The following is a 20,004-nucleotide window of genomic DNA, read 5'->3' on the forward strand; positions in this document are numbered from 1 at the left end:
TCACCGGCGTTGGTTCAATACAAGCAAGAATAAGTAATATTAAAAAAAAAACTTTTTAAAACATGCTTTTATGAAATGTACTAGTAATGGCAGAACTCCACGACTCCAGGAAGTGGCCCCGAAGCTTGCCATAACATAAGGGACCGTGGCCAATTACAGCCAACGTCAGTTGACCGTGGACAATTAGACCCAAGCCGAAACATAACATATAAAAAAGAATGTTTTAAAAAATATATATATATTATGATAGAATATAGTATTGTCATCAGTATGACATAAATATATCAAGTTTGCAGTCGATAGCACATTGGGAAGTGGCTTAAAATTAAGTTACAAGATTTGAGGATACAACAACGACAACAACGACAACAACAACGGACAGAGTGAGTTAAAAGAAAGCGTGTAAAAACTCTGGGCCAGTTTTCAACGTGGGTGTATCTCATCGGCAGAGTCGGGCTTGCTCGAAGCCAATGCTGGTGACAAGACAAAACTCCAGCGCAAGTGGAATCTGCCAGCTCTTTGAGCACCACATTCGTGGTCCGGTAGTACGCAGAACATCATCATGAGCCACGGCCTATCTACTGCCTGATGAAGGATTCTTCACGCTGTCGCCATCTCTCGCCGTCCTGCGACGCCATATTACTCGTGCGCGAGAGCTGATTTCATCGCTGCACTTCTGCGGTGGCTGTTCCATACAGACACGTTCCCTCCTTTGACCGCCGTTCCATGATCGGTCTCATCCATGGCCCGCCATCTCGCCACGATGAGGCCCTGCCCAAGCGCACTCACTTTTATTTACGGCCAATGCGATGCCTCTGACCTGTGTACGTTCTGCGATCGTAACGCCATGTAAGTGAAAATCGATTCATTCGCAAAGCGCGCTTAGGTGTAAGCGAATAATCGACGAACAAGCAAACGAGTGCCTACTGTATATCTTTGGCCTTCAGGGAATTGTGGCTCACGTGATCCCTACGCCGGGCTCTCAGCCGCTCGCCACTCGCCCGCCAATCCTTGAGTTGGGAGTCCGGAGTTTGGGGTGGGGGGACGAAGAGGAAATGGGGAAGGAAGGAGGAAGAGGGGAGGGGGGTAGAATTAAGATTTTTTTTTTACAATATTTTAAACTGGATCCTTGCCAAGCAGCCCGGATTAAAGTGCCCGACGACGTTTGCCCGTTTCATTGAGCGGCGTGGAAGTCTCCGCGCGGTCCCATTCCCCCTTCCTCAAGTGACAGCCGCTCGTATGGAACGTCGATCGGACGAAGGAAGCGTCTTACTACGAATCAATGTGATTTTAATGTCACCTTGCACGCTCTATCCGCAGCTGTTTTAAGCCACCCTCTGTGCGTAGAGTCCAACGCTTGAGTGTCCCCGTGTCGTGCTCGTTTAAAAAACCCAAGCGTCAAAACGGTGTCACCATGATTGTGATTTTTTTTTTAATCACAATCATGACAGTGTCATGTGTATCCAGGAAAGTCTCACCGAGTCTCCAGCAAGTTGTTTTTTCAGGAGGGTCCTTGCCTGGGGTTCGTTTCGATCAATTTTGTGTGTGGGAGGAGACCGCAGGGAAATGACCACCCACGATGGCGGTGACACGCAACTTTGTCATCCGCCTGGCCACCTCGTAGCCGCACGCCTACAACACCTCGCAAGCCCCTAGTACTAACCAGACTCAAAGCACGCTCCGCTTCCAATGTACGACAACGGAACCAGCGCATGCAAAGAAGGCGTGTGCATATGCGGAGATAAACAACACCGAAAGTGCCGTACAGATGGATTCAAGAATCATCGAACAAAAATGACAAGGTGAAATTTGCAACATTATGTGTGTTTTCATCGAGGTTATATAGCCATGTAATAGCCAACTTGTCGGTCGTGTGTTCGGTGTGAATAGCAACTCAACACGTTCGTCAATGGCACTGTGTGGCCTTAAAAGTAAAACGCATATGAAATAGGCGACGTTTCGGGCAATGGTCCTTCTTCATAATCATCCAGCAGCCACGCAGCTCGAGCCAACACCCGCAAGCGGGGTTATTCGTCCATACTTCGCGATACATTTGTCAGTTGTAGGTTGGTTAAGACGGGGAGTCACAGACGTGGAAGCAGGAGCGGTTCAGGTATTCGCCACTCTGCTTCTGGTCGTGAGCGGCAATTGAACTCGGGTCACCGGTTTCGTAGCGCACCGCGGCCCGACCGCTCCCCAACATCCCGACGCTCGCACGCTCGCTCCGGTGTTTATCTCGATTTGAATCGGCGCTCTGTACGTCACGTGCCGCGTGCCTCGCAATCATTAGGCGCGCAGGATTTAACGACACCAATTACTACGGTTGAAAGTAACTCGGTCACAAATTGGTTAACCTGAAAAAAAATGTGCCGTGGTGGGCTGCTAGGATGGCATTTTGGTCGACCGGAGCTTTGTTGGCTCCCTGCTGCCTCCATCTCCGAGCAGACATCCTCACTGGACAAGCTCTGAATTTATAGTGAGTGCCATGTGCAGGTGAATACTCACACACGACTGTCTAATCATCGTCTTCATCATCATCATCACCATCATTGGTATCGTCGTCTGCATCATCATTGTTGTCCTCTTTATCACAACCATCATCATCATAATCATTGCCTTCATCATCATCATAATCATTGCCTTCATCATCATCATTGCCTTCATCATCATCATTCACACTCGTCGACAATATTGCAGTCTTGATTATCATCATCATCATTATGGTCGTCACGCGAGTTCGGATGAGATGAGATTCGTCAGGAATTCCTGGGCGCGATCACTGATTGGCTCGGCTCGCTAACGCAGTGGAATGCGGTCTGGAGCAGACAGGAATGTTGATCCAATCGGGTGCGTGTAGCGGCCGTGGCGCGGCGACGTGGTGCGCAGTTTGACTAAACTATGTCTCCGAGTCGCCAAGTTAGACTATCTGGCTAGAGTTGAGTGTTTATTTAAATTATCAATGGTATTAGTTTACTTAATAAACCTATGCTGATCAGAATGGTGACGTATGGTCAAATAGCTATCGTCTGCATGGTATTGATTGGCCCTCATCCAGCAGTTCATTGAAAAAGTTCTCTACATTATTTAACAGCCCCCTACCATCATCATTATCATCAAAAGCACCACCATCACCACAACTACCACCATCTTCATCATAATCAGCAGACGCACCACCACAACTACCATTATCATCGGCATCATAGCCAACACTGGTACAACAGTCATCATCAGCATCTATAATTCACTATCTATTCGTCGTCATAATCAACCTTTGTACTAAAATCACTACCACCACCATAACCATTATCATCGTAATAATAACCAGCACCACGGCAAATGTCGTCATCGCCACTACCATCGTCATCATCATCAATTAGACACACATTGGCTTGGATAGATTTATCAAGTGCTGTCAGCAAACGTCTATTAAGGCAGCATTAATGCATGAAGTGGCTTATTGTTGCGCACGCTCGTGCTTAATATCATCTCGGTGTGTACATACACACAGACACATGCACGCGAGGAATGTCGAGAATCTGGGAATGTGCCCCCCGCTGACCCGGGCTATAATACCCGGGCCACAGCCTCCTCTCCCCCAGCCATTCTCTCCACCCACGTCGCTCAAGACACAGACGCGGAATTTGTGCGCGGCGGCGTCGGTGCGCCCTAACCCCCCCCCCCCCCCACACACACTTACACACTCCCCTTCCCCAGCTTCAAATCCCCCAAGCCCCCCCAGCGGCTCTGGAATCCCCCAGCCAGCCGCGGTGGCGTCGGCTGCGATGGTGTAGGAGCAAGGGTGGTGGGTGGCGGTGAATCACCGGCCACGGACGTTGCAACGCCCTCCCGCCGGCCCGCCGGCCACGTGTTGACCGTCGCTCACGCGCCCGGACTCTAACCCCCGGCCCTAATTCTGCAGGCGCCAGCGGTCGGCACGAAGCGTGCGCGGGGTTCGTGCGCAGTCGCCGCCTCCACGACCGCCAGCGTTGCCGTTACATCTCCGTGAATGTCAACGTGACTGTGGCAGTCGCGACTCTCGTCATCGTCGTCATCCACGTGGTTGTTTTGATGCGTCGTCGTCATCATTCGTGCAACGCGGTGGGCATCTTAACCGTTGCCAGCATCGTCGTCTTCACCACCGTCACCGGCATCAAAAGTGCATCATTCATTAAATGCAATCCTCTGGCTCGCCATCGTTGTCACATATTACACAAAACGTAAAAAGAGTGCCACCAACGGTTGGGGCAAGTGCTGTTAGTGAGCACATATGAAGGCCGTCACGGCGCAACAAGGAGGTGGTGTGGCCACAAAGATAGAGAAACACAAGGACAAAGATGCCCCGTGTAGTCTTAAGAGGCTGTTGGAGGAAATGCTGTTCACCAGCATCTATGAAGGCCGGAAAGGAACACGAGGGTGTAGAGAACCCAGCAACATGCCAGACCGCCTTTATCTCCCCAGTGCTGATGTTTACACACCGCACCAGGTACTCACTTAAGGCTCAGTCGACCTTGGGGAGGCCCAGGACCGGTCAAGATAATCGTCGCATTCACAATTAGCAATCACAACCTCAGATCTTGACGATGCACAGTCTCTTGTCTCTTACAGCACCACTCGGTGACCCGAGTTCGTACAGCCCCCAATTGTCAACCCACGCCATGGGGCGGGGGGGGGGAGGTGGGGTGATTTGACCATACTTCACCACGCCCGTGAGTGCTGATTGGTGAAGGTGGATGAGCGTGGACGCGGAAGCGTAGAAGTATGGTACAACAATAGATGACGCTGCCCACCACATACCTCCCTCGTCAGTCTATGGCAGCCTGCTTCGTGCAGGCTGTTTGTTATGGGTCTCCCAGTCAACGCGTGATCCAGGCTCCGGCCTGCTTGGCTTCCGAGATCTGATCAGGGTGGACGCATTCTGGGCGATTTTATTTTGTTACTAGCGGGAAGTACCCAGCGTTGCCCGGGTCAAATAAATATTTCAAACCTACTCTTAAAAATCTAACACCAGTGCGTACTGACTGTGGTGATAGCTGCTATGATTACAGCAGTGCATACCAACTGTGGTGATACCTGCTATCACTGCAGTAGTACATGCTGACTCTATAGCAGTATTTATCGACTCTATAGCACAAAGTATTCACCTGACAGAGTGGTGTGGTGAGGCCTAGTCCCGTGCAGAGCCTCCGGCCTCGCCTAGATTGCCCAGCCGTCCGAGGTGGCACCTTGGTAGGCTGGGGCGCTGGGCTGCTACCCCTGACCCCCTCCCCCCCCGGCCATGATCTCCCCGGCCGCTGTGCAGTAATATCTAAGACCTATAGTGGTAGCATCCAGCGACTGTATATAGTAGTAACTGCACGCATTGGGGTGGGGGGAACATCACACAGTGAAGATTTAAGCATTTTCAACGCGAAATAAAATGTCCCCCTCACTCCCACCGAAGGCGTGCGACTTGGCATGGGCCGTCCCCCCCCACCAAAGGCTCGTGAGTTGGTATGGTCGTGCACACACACGTCACAAATAAGTAAATAAATAAATAAAAAAGCACACATAAATCGCACTAAATCGCTAATGAAACTAATTAAAAGTTGACGGATGTGCAAAAAGTAATAGCGCTTGCTAACGGTGCGGCTTACGGCGTGGTACCTGGATATTTTTATTTTACGTCAACCCCACCGTTGGAGAGCGAAATCCTTCGCAAGCGTGCGAACACACAAACAAAGCCACAAACCGACAAACAGACAATTTTTGACTTATATATATATTGTTGCTACAGGCAACGGAATTTTGTTTAATACCTGGCAGCAGAAATCGCGCAAACTCGAGCGTGTTTCACGTCACGGCGCGCCTGACGCAAGCGTTTAAAACAAGAACGCGCAGATAAATACCAACAAATTATTTTTCTCAGAAGTCCAAAAGAATTCGTCCGTTTCTGCTGCTCGTGTCCTATTTTAGGCGTCGGCCCGTGGCTGCTCGGCTGGGTGGACTCGGCTCTCTGCCAGCTCTCTCCCTTTCTCTCGCCATATGGCCAAATTGGGGTAAAAGCAGCACTCAGCGAAAAAAAAAAGTTTTTATAAAATAATAAAAAGAGAGAACGAACATTGAGCGGTAAACTCACCTCCTTAACCTCCCTGAATACGGGCGAGGTTGCATTTTGGGAAATGCGTGGAACGCGGTATGTGTCGTACATCTAAATATTTAAGCGTACGGTATGTGAGATTGCGTGGGAGATATGCTGGGGCCAATTTTTGTTACTCTTTACGAAATAAAGCTATGAATGCACCGACTGTTTAATACACAAAAAAACTATTTTGTGTGTCAGCGGTTAGCCGCGTTCAGATGAAGTGCGCTCTCCTTATGTGGGATGTGTTTTCTCTGGGAACTTTGGTTTCCTGTCCCACACACACATAAATAGAATTGCCCGCAGTGAAACAAGTTATTTGCTGCGGTCAAAAGAGCTACCGCTTTGAACACGCCGTTGATTAATGGGTTGGCTGGGCATATCCAATACATGTTTCCATTTCTGTCTCTCTCATTAAGAGCTTTGTCTCTGACTCGAGTGCTGACGCTATCAGTTATTTGTTTGGCACGGTCATTGTAATCGTTATGCCCTCTATCCCGACAAGTCTCACTGAATATCAAGACTCTCTTTCGAGAGGATCCCTTCCCTGGAATGTTTGGCCAATTCCACCAATAATAATAATAAGAGTTTCCCATTACGCTGGAATAAACTGTAGCACCGGGAGAAATTTCATCACGCGTTCAAAGAGGTGACGCCCAGAGCTCCGCACAGATGCCATATTTTGGCCACCTGACATCCCAAGCCAACACACTTGGGATTACGTTCCATAATACTAACCAGGCTCAAATCTGCTTCGTATCCAAGACCCAATGGGGTTGGTGCTCTTATGGGTAAATTTAGCCGTATGCCGTTGATGATGACGATTTTGACATCCGTTGCAATAAAATCTATCCTCATCAGCAGTAATCAATACACTGCTAGATGAAGACCTCTCCAAGCCGTCACCCTATGCCACATCACATTCTGGATGATAAATACATAAGCGTATGAACACATATGTTTTTCCTTCGTAAAATAAAAAATAAAAACCCTTAATTCTGGTCCATGGGTCTCATCGGCCTTTCTGGCCCGGGAGGTGAAAAACGCCGCCCGGTTTTGGCGTCCCTCGGTCTCATCGGCACTGTCGCAGCCTGTTAGACAGCCTCTTAGACAGCCTCTTAGACAGCCGCTTGCCAACCCCACACGCTCGTGCGGCAGTGCGATCCCACAACGTTGGCGGCTTTCGCGAGCGGAGGGATGGGTACGCGTGCGCAGGTGTAAGCATTCCAATGGCATTTTTTTGTAATTTTTGTTATAAAACTTCACTGAAGGAAGTTTCCCACACCACGAAGCGACCCCGCCGCAACCCACGAGCCACCACCACCACCACCTCCCACCCCCCCGCGCCCGAACCGTCCCACACCACACCCAGGATGTGGCTGCTCCCTTGCGACAATGCAAGGGAACTTGCCTCGTTTGCACCTCTCATCGGCACAGCCGCTGACACCTGTCACCCCCACCCCACCCTCCCCTGCAGAAAAATGGATTAGCCTAACATAAACACTGCCCACGTGCAAGTGACCTGTGTTTGCCTTGGAGCGGTTCACTTTCTAATGGGTGTGCGGGCGGGGGGGGGGGGTTAACGGGGAGTAAAGCTGGTGGGCTGTAAACTGTTGGTACATTCCTCAATGAAATCCCTGGCAGATTCTTTGCTCACCTGCTTCTGCTTTTTGCGTGCGCGTGCACCAGTAAAGTGGCCAGAACGTTGGGAAAAAAATGCGGCAAAGCGTTCATCGTCGTCGTCATTGTGACAATCGGCATCGGCTGAAACGTGATCGTTACCATCTTTTAAAGAGCGTTATCTCGCCACGCTCCTCAAAAGCGGATTGGTGAAGGCGGGAAGCAACCGGTCATCGATCATATATCATCGTCATCATCACCGTCATCATTATCGTCGAATGCTCCATTGCTGTCACGGTTAGGCCCATGGCAGTTTGCGTGTGGTGGGGTAAAACGTGGGCATTCCCACCTCGTCTTAAGACGCCTTGCTGGCATGGAAGAGTAGGCCCAATATCGTCTCAGAGGGGTTATCTATGCTTCACGCTTGCCATTCTGCCAGCATTCGCGTGAGCAAGCAATTGCTGAGCCGGCACATTTACCATCACCACCACCACCCACACCACCACCACCCCCACCACCCCCACCACCACCACCACCCCCACCACCCCCACCACCATCACCACCCCCACCACCCCCACCACCATCACCACCCCCACCACCCCCACCACCCCACCACCCCCACCACCCACCACCCCCACCACCCCCACCACCACCACCACCCCCACCACCCCCACCACCATCACCACCCCCACCACCCCCCACCACCATCACCACCACCACCACCACCCCACCACCCCACCACCATCACCACCCCCACCACCCCCACCACATCACCACCACCCCCACCACCACCACCACCCCCACCACCCCCACCACCCCCACCACCACCATCATCACTACCACCACCATCATCACTACCACCACCCCCACCACCACTACCACCACCACCACCCCCACCACCCCCACCACCACCACCACCATAATCATCATCATCATCCGTTCCTGCCATCGTCTGCATCACAACTCCAGGCGCGAGACCTCACGTGGAGCCCTCCACGTCTCACACACTCCATCCCCTCTACCCCACCACGCCACCCCCCACTGCAGAACTTCACCCCTCCCTTACACCCCCCCCCCCCCATGCTCTTCTCTCCCCCTGCCAGTTGCTAAGCCAGACAGCGAGAGAGAGAGAGATCCAGACACACAGACCGTCGCTGTCTTTAAAGCGGGACTCTCACGAAAGAATGTTTTTTTGCGGAATGAGACAGATCCGTAATGATTATGGCCCGTGACACCACTGCTCTAATATCTCTCTTGTCTCCTCTCTCTCCTTGCGGTGGAATGATATGCAGCTACATGACACGGGGCAGGAGGACTGTACCCTTTCTTTGTAAATCATTCCGATCGTGCCTGCTCTCAAGGGCATTCATTTCCTGTCGTGCGATTCGTGGGTTCTTAACGAACCCCGTCCTATCCCCCGACCGGGTGCGGGGCCCCGTTAGACGTTACACGTGCTGCGAGCGGAGCTGGGACCGACTCGTCGAGTCTCAGAGTCGAGGAGAGTTTCAGATTTCTCGCTCGACACCACCGTCGTTTTCGCTCGGACTTATATATTTCCTTTCAGTCGTTTGGATGACCCCGGTTTCAATCGCGCTTGCAAACGAGGCTCATCCTGGCCCCTTGAGTTCTCACCACCTGGTTAAACAAAATGAACTTGACTTTAATACTTTTGCCATGGTTGAAACGATTCAAGCCCCTTTACAAATGGCAGACAACTCCTGCTACGCGACGTTGCCCGCTTTTCCACTGTAGACCAGGCAGATCCCGATGGGCCTACGTCCATCAGAACTGTACGGTATCCTGCAATGGGAGTTCCAACACTATAATGGCGGTACCAGAGGTTGATACAATTAAATTCCTGCTACCCGAACGAACACAGATACCCAATTCCCGGACTGGCCGGGTCAAAACCGGACGGGGGGCAACCCTCGCCCACCCCCGCCCCCACGTCGTGCCTCCCGAAGGCAAGAAACGCCACGCAGGCCGCATCCCGGCATGACGCAGCTAACGATGTCGATGACATCACTGTGCCCCCATCCACCTCCCGTCCAGCGGCACATGTGGCCGGGTCAAAATCGGATGGGTGGCAACCCTCGCCCCCCCCCCCCCCCCCCACGTATTTTCTCCCCAAGGTAGGAAACCCCACGCAGGCCACATCCCAGTGTGACGGTGGCTCCCGATGATGTCAATGACATCACCGTGCCCCCGTCCACCTCCCGTCCAGCGGCACACGTGCGTAGAGAAGAGATACTTTCCCCTCCACTCCCATCCCTGCCCCCCAAAATCTCCACTTTAATTAAATTTGTCAAATAATCGAATAGATAATCGGTACAAAAATGTTTCACCTATGTCCTAATGTGTGCCGCTGGACGGGAGGTGATGGCCATGGCTTTTAGGGGGTTTTAAGTGGGGGTGGGGGAGAATCGGAAGCCATTTTTAAAGGGAGGGGGGGGGTGAGTAATCACAAAAACAAGTCGTAGGATTGAACTTAGTTGGCGATTAGTCGACTCAATCGACGAATCGTTACGGTTCTCGAGGTTTTGTCCATGCAGGGGAAGAAGAAGCAGAAGTGATGGCCGCGGGAGCTGCACCACTGCTGTATGAGAGAGGGTCACGCCACCACTCGCCCGCTGCAGTGTGTGCGGCTCACACAGCGCGGTGGTGAGCGACCCCGCAAACAAAACGGAACTGACCGTCCCCCGGTCTCCAATCAGTGGCCTTCTCATGGGGCCAGACCCAAAAAAAAACACAACTAAAGCTGGCCTGCGTTTGTGTCAAGGCCAGGCCGGTCACGGCGGGTGCTTTGGAGGGGCCTTGGAGGGGCCGTACAGTGACCGTACCGCGGTGTAAACTATACAATTATAAACTATTTTTAATTTTACCAGGTGATGCCCCACTGAGCTCTATAGCTCTTTTTCGGAAGCGACCTGGCCATCACAAATGAGAGCTCAACGAAGTGGCTTATCACATCACGTGGACATTTATAGCAGCCATGCACTCTTAACGCACGTGGATTCTAAATGTGGAGGAAAAAACTCGACGACCCGGAGAAAAAATTCGCGCGACCACGGGGAGAGAGACACCGCAAACTCCAAATATACAGCAGGCGTCAGGGTTGGGATAGAGCCCACGACCTCCTGCATACCAGGCAAGGGAGTTAACATCTCGACCACGGTGTGGCTGAGGCGTCTGGCCATGCGACCTTCAGCTCGATGCACTGAGATGGTGCTACACACACAGAACACACGAAGTGGACACAAGCCAGCACGCCTACATCAATATCCTCCATATAGCCTTTAACGATTCTTGGTGCAAGTGTTTTTAGCGAGTGTGTACTTATTAAGTGCCAGTGCGGCACACGAGGTGGGAGGTGGCCAGCGCCACACCCGGCCGTCTTTGTCTCCCCAATGCTGATGTTTACACACCACACCAGGTACCCATTTGAGGCCGAGTCGACCTAGGGGAAATTCAGGTCTGGTACCATATATTTGTCAATAATGTGTGCCATGAGTGGGAATCGAACTCGCGGCTCTGCCGGGTTTGTATTGCAGTGCGCTAACCACAAGCAACACGTATCCACACACGAGCGCACCCATACATGTACATTGAGATGCACACGCATCCCACACGCACCACACACAGAGCAACACACAACCGCACGTGTGCATTAACGCGAACACGCATCACACACACACGTGTGCATCGACACGCACGCACATCCCTGCGCACACAGACGCACACACGTGCGCATTAACACGCGAACACGTCCCACACACGCACACGCCGCCTGTGCGATGGCTATCTGGGAAATCGCAGCACCTTAAGCAGGAAACTCTGTGTTCCGTTTCGAGGACCGCAAACTGTATCAACAAATTCCTCAATTTTTTTTCTACCTCCTCCTCCTCCTCCCCCTCCTCCTCCTTTTCTAAAATTACCTCCGCTGGGATCACCGACCGGCACACTACGCCGGGCTCAGGCTGGGCTGAGCCGAGCCCGGAGCGAGTGGCAATGGTGCCTAGGCTGTGAGCGAGGAGGCCGCTTGCGGACGAAAATTAGTCCGAGGTGATTAGGTACCCGTCATTATTTCCTTCACCATCGCCCTCCCCCGCTATTCGATGGATTCGTCGCGACTCTGGGGTTGCGATTAAAATCCGGAATAAAAAACCAGTATACGTTGCTGCAACATCAACAACATAACCACGAAATGATCTTTAGCGGCATTGTGGAGAATATAGCGAAAATAAATGAGAAGGTGATGCAATCTCGTTCATATGAGTGTTTCGCCACGTAATTTTTTTATTTTTTATTTTATAGACTTCCATCAGTGCATGGCGTCAGCAGCATTGATTCAAAACGAACAGACTCTGATGCATTGCAGCATCGCTAGTCTTGCAGGGGTCGCGATAACCAATCTGGCGGTGCACGGTATGGGGTGGTGTGGTGTGGTGCTGTGTGATGCGGGGTGGTGTGATGTGTGGTGGTGCGGTAGTGTGGTGCGGTGTGGTGTGGTAAGGGGTGGTGCGGTAGTGTAGTGCGGTGCGGTGTGGTAAGGAGTGGTGTGATGTGCGGTGGTGCGGTAGTGTGGTGCGGTGTGGTATGGTGTGGTAAGGGGTGGTGCGGTGGTCACGATTGCTGGGTGGGCCGCCCGTGGGAGCCGTCCCCGGCGCAGCGGTGTGCCGATCCCCGCGTCCCCTCCGCCCGCATACTTTCCGCGCCCCACGCTCCCCGTGCATCGGCTCAGGGTCGCATTTTTTCCGGACGCTCTCAACGTCTGGCTTTGAGCTCTCGCGCAGCCCAGAATTTCAGATGTTTCTTGTTTAATTATCGTGCTAATTTGAGAGGAGCCCACGCCTGCAATGCGGGCGCGTTGGATGAGGGGTTGGTGAATCGCGTGCAGATTGTTGCGCGACACGCTGGACGTTTGCACTTTTATTCGTTCGTCGAGCGCGCCTGAAACTTTCGTGGCCTATTATTATCCACCGTGAAACCTCACTCTATATAAACACCGTATTTCCTTTTAAGGCTGCGGCGTTATTGACGAATGTCTTGCGTTTTTGTTATTTGTACTTGTGCACCACTGCCAACGCAGTATCACCAAATACTTAATTTGATTATTATGGCCTTAAGGCGTACAATAAGAGGGATCTTTGTGCGGCGCACTTGGCAGCCTGAATGTGGTAATGTGGTGGGGCTCATGAAAAGCAATGTGATTATGGATAATCGGATAAGTTTGTGTCTATTAACCGATGGTGTGTTTGTACCTCACTCCCTGTCTCCCACCTGCCTGCCAACGAACCAACTCCAATGTGACCACCTCAACCACCACCGCCAACATCACCACCACCACCCACACCAACACCCACACTACTAACACCACCACCACCCACACTATTAACACGACTACCACCGTCACCACCACCCACACCTCTAACACCACCACCACCACCCACTCCACTAACACTACTACCACCGCCCTACAAACACCACCGCTATTACCACGCCACTACCACCGCAGGGTGAGCAGGCGAGCGAGGGAACCATGACGGACAGCATGGACGACTGGGAACGCAGGCGGGAAGAGCGCCGGCAGAAACGCGAGGACATGAGACGCGAGACCGAGCGGTGAGAGCGGCCATCCGCGACGCACACATAGATACACACATACACACAAAGACAAAGGTCCCCCGTGTAGTCTCAACGGACTGTTGGCGCAAGTGCTGTTCGCCAGCAACACCTAATGAAGGTCGGCACGGCACACGCGAGGGGGTGGGTGGCCAACACCACGCCATGGCCGCCTTGTCTCCCTAGTGGTGATGTTTACACACTGCATCAGGTACTCATTTGAGGCTGAGTTTACCTATGGGAGGCCCAAGACTGGTTCAAATATTCACCACTGTTATTGATTGTGAGCAGGAATGAAACTCGGGTCGCCCAGTTTGTAGCGCAGCATGCTAACCACATACAGATATACACACAAACACGCAGATATATACACACACACAGAGGCATTGCATGCGCACACACAGATACACACTAAGTACGGGTGAAATCACCACCGCTCTTGTGCCAGGCTAGGTGCACTTTGACGTCACGTGAAGTGTCAAAGGCTTCCTGCAGGAAATCACGGACCAGACCCAGGTGTTGTGTGTTAACTGACAGAGATGACCGGCAGATGCGCCACCTGTGCAGCGAGTGTGCCGAGTCGCTGCGTGTTTTTAGCTGTCCGGCACTCTGCTCGTTTTGTGAGCGTATAATGATGGCCATTGGTCATCATCATACACGAACTATACGCAGCAATACTCCTCTTACCCTCTGCCTATGTCCCTAGATGTATTGTTGGGGGAGGGGTCAGGTGGGTTAATGCCACGGGGGTGGGGCTGGGGTGCAGACGCCGTCTGTGGCGTCGACCTCCGACTAGCACGCCCGGCTACGCACGGTGCAAAAGAAGTCCGGCATACTGTACGTGCACACAGGATGCGGCGCTACCGCCGCCGCCATAGTTGCCGGCCAGACACCGCGGGGTTTTCTTGTTACCGCGGATGGCAGCAGAATTTCGACTTTCTCAGGCTCGTCCGTTCGCCTCGTCGATGGGGAGCGGTGGTGTCTGCCGTTGATCATGCATGGGGGGGGGGGGGCGATTCGTGTCTCTCCGCCACCGTGGCTTTTGAGTTTTAGTTGTCGTTGAGTAAAACAACGATGCCCGCTCACATCCATCCTACCTCCACCCCCTCATCTCTCTCTACTCCCCTCCACGCAGTCTTCTCTCCAGCAACCAAGGATTTCGGTTTTGTTTTGAAGCCACCGGTTGACTTTGCTCAGTGCACTGTGGCTCATTACCCTTGGCTACTCCCCCACCGTGGTCTAGAATTCCTTCACCCCACACGTCCATGCTGTTGACTCCCTGCCCCAGTTCAAGTCCAGGCTCAATACCTTCCCATTCTCCTCTGCCTATCCCCAAATACCCTCCCATTCTCATTCCTATTCCCATTCCCCTCTGTCTATGGCTGTCAGCCTCTTCTCAACAAAACCTAACGGTGTACAGTGCACGGGGCAGTGGTGGCACGGTGGTTAGCAGACTGCACGTTTAACCTGGTGCCCTGAGTTCGATTCCCAGCCACGGCTAACATCAGCGGCGAGTGAAGTCTAACCCGGTGCCGGGCTTCCTCTTTGCCAACCCGCGAAGAGCGGTGCGGTGAAGTTTGGACAAACAGCGACCATGACTGACACTATGGAGAGGCCTTCATGTAGATGTGGACTGACAACAAACTCAATTATTATTATAATTGTAATAGTGTAGTGGACCTACACCTCCTCGTTCCTTGTGATGGACCGGTCTCACAATTTTGTACACCACCGTGAGATGAAGTTGCCATTAAAATGCCGTAAAATTCAAGAAGTTAGAATGTTTGTTGTTGCGCACTCTTGTGAATGCAGTCCATTATGAATGCTCAAAGTAACCCGAAAACTCCCAGGTTAAATTGCATAACTGCTCTCGCCTTGGGTGTTCGGGTGTTGGCGCTCGTTGCACCACTTGTACGATGTCCAACGTACCTCTCCACGCGCTGGAAGCTTCTCCAATTTAGTTGGACAATGAGCAGCACGTTCGCAAATGACAAAAGATCCCCCGTGTAGCCTTCACAGACTGTTGGGGCGAACGCTGCTTGGCGAGTAGCGCCTAATGAAGGCCGGCACGGCACACGAGGGGGTGGGTGGTCAGTACCACGCCCGGCCGCCGTTGTCTCCCCAGTGTTAATGTTTACGCATCCTACCAAGTATTAATTTGAGGTTGAGTCGATCTAGGGGAGACCCAGGACCGATTTGGATAATCGTCACCGGTGTTGGCCGGGAATCAATCTCGGGTCGCCGGGTTTGTAGCATAACGCTCTCACCGCTACGCTACCGCTCCCCACTCGACAACCACACGTGTGCTAACTCGCGCGCACAGCAATGCCCACACTCATAAGGAGTGGGCGATCTGGTGATGTAAGTGGTCCATCACTCCACTGATTATCCGGTCGATAACTCGACTGAAAACATATCAGAGCTAAAAAGCACAACCGCGAAACACCTACGCATTGGTGCGTTCATCGTGTTGTGACGATGATGATGATGGTGCCATGAAATAGTACAGTTAATGACAAGCCAGTGAAGTGACGCATATGAGCTCTATACACGAGACCGTTGAGAACTTTAATCCAGGAAGGATATGAAGCCATTTAGGATCTGGCGTAGGAGCTGTGAATCTCCGGAACTTTGACCCGCTATTATTTTTCGGGGTGGAAAAATCGGACTGCGGAAATGAACAATAGGCTTGATTATGAGAAGTCTGCTTTGTGTTTTAACCATTCTAGTTTCATGAGTAAACTACGAGATTAATTTCCCTCCCTGGTAGAGCAGAGCCCCGCTTACACTCTGCTACATCCACAGCTGTGAACTGCAGCTGTGCAATCCTAGACTGTGCTGAGCATAGCGACATTAACATTGTATATACAGCACAGAATAGGTAAAGGTGCAGCTCCGCAATGTCTCGTTCACGTCACTGCTGGCGGAAGGGCCTGCCCTAGAGGGAGCTCTAGAAAACCTCTCTCAAGAGAGTGTCTTTGGCCTACTCTTCCACGCTGGCCAGAAAAGTCTTGGAAGAGGTGGGAGGACCCCACACTTCACCCCACCACATGTGACCCGCCGATTGAACTACCAGTGCAGTGTTTGGAAAAAAATCATCATCATCATGAGCCAAGTTCGGTTCGCTGTTGGATAGAGGCCTCTCCAGTCCGTCACTGGCTAAGTGCTGACGATCAAACTCAATCCCACCGCTCCCTCTCCGCGTGATTGGCTGACACCGTGTCGCCGGTCCCCGCCTGCAACCCGGATTCGATCCCAGGTTCTCAGTGGAGCCGGCTCCCTGTCACTCACACGGCCTCACCACCCCCACCCCCGCCCCCCCGAGCTGTTTGGCCACCGTCGAGCGTTATATCTGCGTACGATTTACTTGCGTAGTCCTTTTGTCAATCACACCGCTGGATGAGGGCTTCGCCACGCCGCGTGGGTCTTTTGACCTGTACTTCGCCACGCTGGTCACTGTGGATTGGTTGAAGTGGGGAGCACGGCACAGCGCAGTGCGCCTATGCATTTCGGTGCACTGCCCTCCGCTGCCCATAACGTAGGCCCCGCACCAGCTTACTGCACCTCCTGTGCATGGTGCCGGCCGTTTCTCTTCTGCGTCGCGTAAGTCCGACCCAGAATGGGAGACGTTCATAACCCCACCCCCAACTACCGTGTCCCCACCCCCACATCCATCTCTTTCTTCCCCCGCTACCCCGGGCCGCCCACCCCACACCGCTGCAGCCGGGTTCAAAAGGAATTTGAAACAATTGCCAATTTTTCATCTGATTTATACGGTGGCACGGTGAGGTAAGGCGCGTTATACCGAGCACATGTTACACGCCGCGCCCGGAGCCCGCGGTCCCCGCATCACCTGCACGTCTGCACCTCTCCTTTACTCCCGCCGCCAACATTCCTCACGCACCACAGAGAGAAAGAGAGAGAGATGAGGAGGACGGGGAGGAGGGCGCACAACGCTTGCGCTTGTTTTTCCTACCCCCGTTACACCTCCTCCCTCAATCCCCCTCCCCAGCCCCCCCCCCCCCCCCCCCCGGAATTTTTTGTATTTGATCGGACTGTCGCACACCGCGAGACACAAAGAGGAAACTGCGGAGGAGTAAGAGGACCGCAGGCTCGGCCACCAGTGACATCGTGCAGACTGCTCGGCGAACGTGGGATGTCGGTGAAAGGGAACGCCGGCCGAAAAGCGGCGTGTATGTGCGCGTGTTGAACTTCTTTCGCGCAACGTACACGGCCAGCCGCGCTCATCAAAGGCACGCAGGGGGAATACGAAGCGAGGAATGGAAGGGCAGGGGGGCGCAACGCTCGAACGACGAATTCGCGGATGAGAGAACGCACGCAAGTTGAAAGAGAAATCGGAGCGTACTTCAGGTAGGTCGCTTGAAGGGGCGATGGCCGACGCTTCGAGACTGACAATAGAGTGGCAGCCAGAGGAGAGAACACAGGATGGCCTCCCTCTGCGGGGATGGGGGCCCATGATACCGGCCCGCAGCCCTAACGGGTTGTTGTATCGTGGGACTTCATGGGGGGGTGGGGAGGAGGACTGACTTCGCTCAGCAGTGGATAGAGAATGGCTGACGATGCCGATGATGACATTCAGGGATAATGGAGCGAACAAAACTGTACAAACGAGACAATAACAAACGGTGATGCGATTCATCGCCGCGTGAAGGCGGGGTGGAACTCTCCAACCCTGTTTAACACCATCATTACAAAACTTGCCGTTAAATTTAACGCTTATTTTAAAACGTAACGTTTTTTTTTACAATCAGCCAGATCTTTGGGTTGCTTTGCCAAACAAAGGCGTTCCAACCACGGGTGTCATCATTCTCTACGTCTGGGACAGAGTTAATGCAATAAAGAGGCTTCAGCCAAAAGGAATAAAAAAAAATACCAATTCTGAGGCGAGCCCACGGGACTACCGTGGCAGAAGTCCGAGCGACAAATCCGGATCCGTTTGCCGCGTGGATCCGGTTCGTTGCGCGCGGGTCCACGGGGAGCAGACGGGAAGGGAGCCGCGTCCTCCTGGACGTCCAATTAAGACGTCAGCCGCCCCGCGTGCCCTGCCGGCCACGGGAACAGCCAAGCCTGGCTCGGAGCCCTCCCACGACTCTCCCACACCCACCTCTTCCCTCCCCACTCACCACCACCACCACCTCCTCCTCTTCCCTCCCCACTCACCACCACCATAATCACCTCCCTCCCTCTCTCCTCATCACGACCACCACCTCTCTTCCCGCCCCACTCACCATCACCACCACCACCACTTTCCTCTCCACTCACCACCACCACCTCTCTCCCTACTTACCACCACCACAACCACCGCTTCCTCCCCCCTCGCAACTACCACCACCATCGTCATCATCACCATTGTTACCTCACCACCAGTATCACGGCCGCCTCCTGATGTCTCCCCCTGACCACCATCACCACTGCCACCATCATCAACGCCACTTCTTTCTCTCCCCATACCATCACCGCCTATCATCACCGCGGCTGCCATCACCATTTCCACCATGACCACCATTGTATCCAACTTTTGCTCTCTGTCTGTTTCACACTTTGTCTCTCTGTCTATCTCCACGTGTGCGTTTCTCTCCACCATTCTGTCTGTGCCTGTATCCATGTCTGCCGGCAGCTGTAAGTCTTTCCATCACCACCACTGCCGACACCACATCCACCATCACCACCACCATCGCCCTTCCTTAACCCTGATCGTCAGTCATCGTCCCGTCACGGCTTCGCACCGCCAGAGCCGGAGCGTGCGACGCACGCACGCTCGCGTCGGAGATAGCGGCGAGCAGGGGTTATCACGCGTGTCATCGACGTAGCGTTTCACGGGAACGGCCGGGGAGACGCGGTCTCGAGCCTAAAATCCTTCCCACGGCGGCTGCACCGACGATCGCCAAGGGGAGCGTCGCGTGGGTGTGCAAACGCGATACGATCAGGGCTCACGCTCGCTCGCTCGCTGAATATTATCCCACGTCGTTGTGTAGACTCGATTAGGTGCCACTTGACTGGCAGATATACAGTCATCGCGTGATGGCTCTACTGGATGTGGTGTACTGGCAGCAGAGATATTTTCCAGGTCGCTGACCTGGAGAGGCCCAGCTATAATTGAGGCCTGAATTGAATTTGTAAAATGGGAAAAAAAACTAAAATCCAGACACGCACGCGACCGGTCGGGGTGTAACGATACATTGATACAAGAAAATGGATTCTTACGCCCACAATAAACGCGTCGGACTGCGGAAAAAAGAATTTACGTTTTTCGATCTGCATATGGTGCTGAATTCATGACAATGTAAAGTGTGTCGTAGGAATTGGTTCAGAATCTAATCGACTCAACTCGGGTGACCAATTGCCGCCAGGCAGCAGAGGGAAAGACCACGGCTTTTGAGCCGCTGTACCCGGAGAAGACTGCGTGCCTACCCCGTGGACGGCGAGAAGAATTGACGACGGTGAAGCACAAAGGATTGTTGATAAAGTCCGACCACTGTGCACCGTAGCAGAATAGGCGGAAACTTAAAATATTTCGGACACACGGGCATAGGCATGACGGGGATAACCCCAGAGAAACTGTCGATTGTTTGCTAAAGCGGAGGGCAAAGAGAAGACAAACAGAGAGTAAAGTATTGTGAACG

The 20,004-nt window shown here is 52.8% G+C and overlaps 1 protein-coding gene across 1 annotated transcript in view; it reads left to right on the forward strand.

Annotated features, from left to right (window-relative positions):
* The window catches only part of LOC133351468 (non-muscle caldesmon-like), a 75,605-nt gene that overhangs the window by 16,300 nt on the left and 39,301 nt on the right, over window positions 1–20,004 (forward strand). Inside the window, exon 2 of the mRNA XM_061566700.1 lies at window positions 13,254–13,360. Coding sequence (XP_061422684.1) covers window positions 13,278–13,360 — 83 coding nt within the window. The 5' untranslated portion in view covers window positions 13,254–13,277. The remainder of the gene's footprint in view (window positions 1–13,253; window positions 13,361–20,004) is intronic.

This window comes from Lethenteron reissneri, chromosome 37 (assembly GCF_015708825.2).
Source record: "Lethenteron reissneri isolate LAM-NWPU_2019-01 chromosome 37, ASM1570882v1, whole genome shotgun sequence".
Taxonomy (NCBI): domain Eukaryota; kingdom Metazoa; phylum Chordata; class Hyperoartia; order Petromyzontiformes; family Petromyzontidae; genus Lethenteron; species Lethenteron reissneri.